We start from the raw sequence: 5,372 nt of genomic DNA, 5'->3' as shown, positions 1-5,372 counted from the left end.
CTTCTTTGGGGGGCTTACCCCCAAGCCTACCACAGCACCCCACACCTCAGAGAAGATCTGTACAAATGAGGAGATGTGGTAGATCCCAAACCAACCTGGTCATAGTATGATTTCCGTGATTCTAGAAACCCCAAGCTCCTTCACCCTCTAAATACCTCCCTAGATTGGTCACTTCTGAGATCCTCCCCTCAGGGCCCAAAGCATCTTCATCCACACTGAGAACTCAGGCTTTGTATAAGGCCTAAACACGGTTCTTCACACTAAAGTGTAAATGCTTGATAGCAGAGCCTTTCCTAACAGCAAGCTCTGACTGGAGGGACGCTTGTATGAGGGAAGGAGGAGCGAGGCAGGCCAGGGGCTAACTTGGATCGTGTCCTAGTAACCTGCTAGCATGGGGGTTCCCAGTGATGGAGGGAGCAGAAGCACCTAGAAGTAGGACCATAAAGTTTTAATCAAACAGAGCAAAATGGCCGCAATGCAGAACAGGTAGTGCTTGGAGAAGAGAAAGAAGATCATCTCCTTGGTGACATAGATTATGTGTATAAAGATGAAGCAGTACAGGAACATGGCAAACTGGTTCTGGGGGAGCAGGAGGTCCTGGAGGCCTCCCGAGAACTGTGGGGGAAAGAAGAGAACGCCGCTGGCCAAACCACGCTGCTTGGCAACCAGGCAGGTCTGGTGTCCTGCTTCCGTCCCTTCTAGGATATGATCTCAGGCAAGCCGTCTTCCTAACCTGAGGGAAGGGTCACCATGTCCCCCTCACAGACTACAGGAGGAAGAGTGGGCCAAGAACAGAAGCATCCCTAGCAAGGTCACGGGCACGTAGAGGGACCTCCTAGGTCTTCACTTCTTCAGTCTGCCCTCATCCCTCCTGAGTCAGGCACCAGGCGACAACGTCCTTTCTCTGAGTTCTCTGCTGTCTCCAGTCATAAGCATGCAGACTGTCTCTGACTCTGAGATCCCCAGATCTGCATACCTGTTCTCTGAAATGTTCTCTGGATGGCTTGCCCTGACACTCAGCCTTGTTCTCTGCACAGTGGCTCAATGAAAGGACACAAGCGCCTGTTTCTGACTGTTCTTGTCCTGGCACATGTCTCAAGGTTTAGTCTGTGGCCTATTGGCCTGAGGTTGGGTCTCCCTGGTGGACAGGTGGTCAGAGACAGGTGATAGGACTTCCGATATTCCACAGTATCGAACCTGGGGAAAGCAGCTTGAGTTGTCTGGCTGATTCTACCTGAGTATTGCTCATTTCTGAAATCTGTGCAATTGAGGTCCAACAAGCCTGCATTTTAACTGTAGAAAGCATCAACATATAAGTATAGCGAAAGCTGACAAAACTATTTGGATCTGTAGTTAAGAAGGCATCACCCATGGTTTATTCTCTAAAATATCTTTTAAAATCACGCCATGCCTTTTGTAAGCAGGCAGATGGCTGGGACCGGGTTGCCCTAACCTAGTGAGAAACATACTCACAGAGGTAGTTTCCAGTACAATGAAATCTCCCCACCCATTCATCTAGAAAAAGAGAAAGTGGGAGGGGGCTTAAACATCACCTGCCAGTAAATGCACAAAACATTAAACAGCTTTGTAAACGATTACCAAAGACTAGGGTTGTGGACACACTGTTGTTTGGACAACTATAGAAAATGTGAGGGCAAATCAATAAACCCGAGAGGGCAGAAAATGACTCCGGTGATAACATTTCTAAAGTGAATACCAAGGCAAGTTGAAGACCAGAGGAAGAAACCCAGGATTCTAGCAGGAGGGGGTGCTGCGTGGGTGGTCTGCCCACCCACTGCAGCTCCGGGTCCATGGGCTTCTGCCCACAAAAGCAGTCAGCATGCATTTTCAGCCTGAAATGCTCATGGGTGAGAATTATGATTTTGACAACCAACATGCATTTGTGTGACCTTTTAGACTTTTCACCACATTTTCAGTGGTCTGTCTTTTGAGCAGAAGACAGACAGCAGATAAGACTATACACCAAGGGTTTCCAGCTCATCCAGTGAGAGTAAGATTTTCAAACTAAAAAAGGGAAAACAAATATGGTTAGAAGGAGGCAGAGAGCAAAGGCACAGTATCTTAACTTAGGTGCGTTAAGTATTTCAGGCTCCGACTCCTGACACATTTTACCCCATGATACTGAGAACAAAACCCCAAGCTTGGAAATGGAACTTACTAGAGAGGAAAAAAAAAAAAAATCTCAGGAAATGTGCCAGAATCTTAGAGACAAGCAAATATTTTCTAGATTTTTAAAAGGAGGGGAAAAAACGGATGGATTCTGGAGATCCCAGTTCAGTAAGCTTGACTTGGCTCAGCAAAACCATTCAGTATATAATTAAGCAGGTATTATGTGAGCAAGAAAAAAAAAAAATAACTGTTAAAACCCAGCATGTGTTCATTGAAAACAAATCATGCAAAAACCAATCTCCTTTTCTAAAAAAAAAAAAAAAAAAAAAAGGACCAGTCAATTAGGGAAATGCTATAGGTAGTATAATATCTTAATTCTGGGAAACCATCTGCCAGTGTGTCTCAAGATAGTTTTTTGGACAAGGTAGAGAAATGTGAGCTGGATAAAATGTAACCCAAGGGTGCTGATTAATGGAACATTGCTAACCTGTAGGGAGATCTTTTAGTGGTATTTACTTTAGGTCATATCCTTCTCAACAATTATAGCAATGACTTGGATAAAGACAGAAGGCAAGTTTCTCAGAAGTGAGGGTGACTCAGAGCTGGGAAGCATAGCTAATACATTACATCCCAATAAAATTGAAAAGTGATGAATGTAAGTTGTTGCATTTGGGTCAAGAAGTGAATTGCATGAGTACATAAAAATGGTAATAGCTAACATTTATTGAGTGCTTACCTAATGTGCCAGGCTCAGCGCAAAGTGCCTCGCATGTATGCTCTCCTTCACTCCTCGCTGCGACCCTATGCGGTGGGGACTACTTTCTAGATGCGCAAATCTAGGCTCAAGGAGGATTAATCTCTTGCGCAATATCACGCGGTTTATACACAGTACAGCCAGAGTTTTTACTCAGGGCTGATTTTAAAACCCAGGCAATGGGGCGCCTGGGTGGCTCAGTGGGTTAAGCCGCTGCCTTCGGCTCAGGTCATGATCTCAGGGTCCTGGGATCGAGTCCCGCATCGGGCTCTCTGCTCGGCGGGGAGCCTGCTTCCCTCTCTCTCTCTCTCTGCCTGCCTCTCTGTCTACTTGTGATCTCTGTCTGTCGAATAAATAAATAAAATCTTAAAAAAAAAAAAAAAAACCCAGGCAACATGCTTTCAACAATGGCATCTTTAGGCTATTTAGGACTTAGAGTGGCCCTGGCCTCACAGTCCTAATAAGCCCTTCCTATCCCATGTGACCGAAAGTAGGCTTTCTTATCCCCTCATTTAATACACATTAGGGGAGAGGGGTCCACTCCTGGCTGGAGATGCCTCCGTTTTATCTGGCAACAAAGCAGAGCAATCCCACGGAACAAATGCGCCTCTGACCCCGGGAGATGATGGTTTTATCCAAATCCCTGGGCGGACTGCTGTCCATCTCCCATCTCTTAAACGAGATGTAGAGAGTACTAGAGAATGCTGGAAAGCCAGTCACAGAGGAAGCGGTGAAGACTTTTCCCGGAGAAGGAAAGCTGTGGGCAGGCGGGTGGACGGGGGTTCCGAGGCCCCTCCCAGGGTCAGCTCTCCTTCAAGAGTTGATCTAGCTTTGCGGGGACGCTAAGCTAGATGAGGGCGGGATGCTAGCCTGAAGCTGCTCAGTGGGCTCCCCCTGCAGGCCAGGGAGGGGTTCCCCCAGCCCTCGGGGAGGAGCCCGCGTGCCTCTCGCCAGCGCCCCCTACTTTTCGGGTCACCTACCAGGCGGGGCGTCACCTGCTGCTGCAGCTGCTCCATCACCTCCTCGTGCTGCCGCTGGCGCTCGTTCTCCTCGTGCACGTACTTGAGCCGTGTGAGCTCGAACTCCATGCGCACCTTCTCCAGCTCCATCTCGGTGTTGCGCTCGGTCCCCGGGGTCTCCGGGGCGGCCGGAGCCGGGGGCAGCTCCCCGAGTTCAGGCCCGTCGCCTGCCTGGCCCTTGGTGGTGGAGCCAGCCTTGGAGGACCCTGACTTGGGTGGCCCTGGGCAGCCTCCGTCCTCGCAAGCTCCCATCTCCTCCAGGTGGTCGTGGGAAGAGTCTGGCTTCGGGGACTCTGCCTCCTGGAGCAGTGAACAGGAGATTCAGGGGACACTGAGGAGAGCGCCTGGGGCTGCCCCTGCCCCACCCTGGGCACCTCCGCAGCCTGCCGGCCACCACGGACTGGACGGTTGTGTGGAAGAGGGCTGTGACCTGTAAGGATCTAGGCTGAGCTCTAGCCAGAGGTGCACTCACCTGGAGTTAGCAGGCCCTGAGCGTCACAGGGAAGGGGAGGGCACCCTGACATGAGGGAAGGGTGCCCTCAAGTTGCAAGGGGAGACTTGAGGAGTTGAGGCAGAAGTCTGTCTTCCTGGTAAATTTCCCACCCCCACTCTGTCTAACTTTGAGATAGTCAGAAACCCAGTGTAGGGGACCAACACAAGGGCTGTGGGGGAGCCAGGTCGTATTTGCAGAGGGAGGACAGGGCCCTGAATGGGGAGGTAGGTGGGAGAGACCAAAACCAGCCTCAGATGATTTCACAATGTTATTAAGGGCTACCTGGTCCCTGGTGACCAGTTGTGGGGATGGGGTACATGTGACTTGCTCTTTTTAGTAGCTCTCTGGGATCTCCCAGCACTCAGCTCCTATCACGTGTCCCCATGACACCCTTCTCCCCACGTAGGGACAGGCGGGGGCAGTGAAACAAGGTATCCCCCCTGCCCCTTACCAAAGAAGCCCTTGATTTCCCTTCAGACATGGGGTCATCAGGCGCCGCCTTGGGGAAGGTTGGGCAGCTTTCTCCTGCTCCCCGGGCTTCCATCATTTCTCTGTCCTCTGCTGCCATCCAGAAAACCACAGTGCTGCCAGCTGGGGCCAAAGGACATCTTCGAAGGTACTAACATTTGGTTTCACCAGATTCTACAGTCGGGCCACCATCACAATCCCCTGTCCTCATAATAACCTATGAGGTTATAACCTATAATTCTACTAGTTGCTAGGGCCCCTTTGGTGGAGGCTGTGACACACCTTTGAGGCCCATTATTAGGAACTGCACAATGGGCCTTTGCCACCGTAGGGACTCCTTTGGACACTAGAATTCCACTACTTGAAATCCAGAGTTCCGGCATCTGAAATCTCCATTGGGTCCCTATTTTAAAGGCAGACTGCATCAGGATGAGTTCAGTTAGCTCCACAAACCCTGTTGGAGGCTAAATTGTGCCTCCCCCCAAGTTCCTATGTTGAAGCCCTAATC

The 5,372-nt window shown here is 50.1% G+C and overlaps 1 protein-coding gene across 1 annotated transcript; it reads right to left on the bottom strand.

The window, feature by feature from the left end:
- Positions 1-426: 426 nt before the first annotated feature.
- On the bottom strand, positions 427-5,049 carry TMEM247 (transmembrane protein 247). Its single transcript, XM_047746739.1, has 3 exons — positions 4,848-5,049; positions 3,865-4,203; positions 427-615 (listed from the first exon to the last, which is right to left on the bottom strand). The coding sequence occupies exons 1-3, from the start codon at positions 4,962-4,964 to the stop codon at positions 427-429; spliced, it is 645 nt and encodes a 214-aa protein (XP_047602695.1). The 5' UTR covers positions 4,965-5,049.
- Positions 5,050-5,372: the final 323 nt, after the last annotated feature.

Source organism: Lutra lutra, chromosome 9 (assembly GCF_902655055.1).
Source record: "Lutra lutra chromosome 9, mLutLut1.2, whole genome shotgun sequence".
NCBI lineage: Eukaryota > Metazoa > Chordata > Mammalia > Carnivora > Mustelidae > Lutra > Lutra lutra.
The sequence above is the reverse complement of the archived record's forward strand: the minus strand, read 5'-3'. Positions and strand labels throughout refer to the sequence as shown.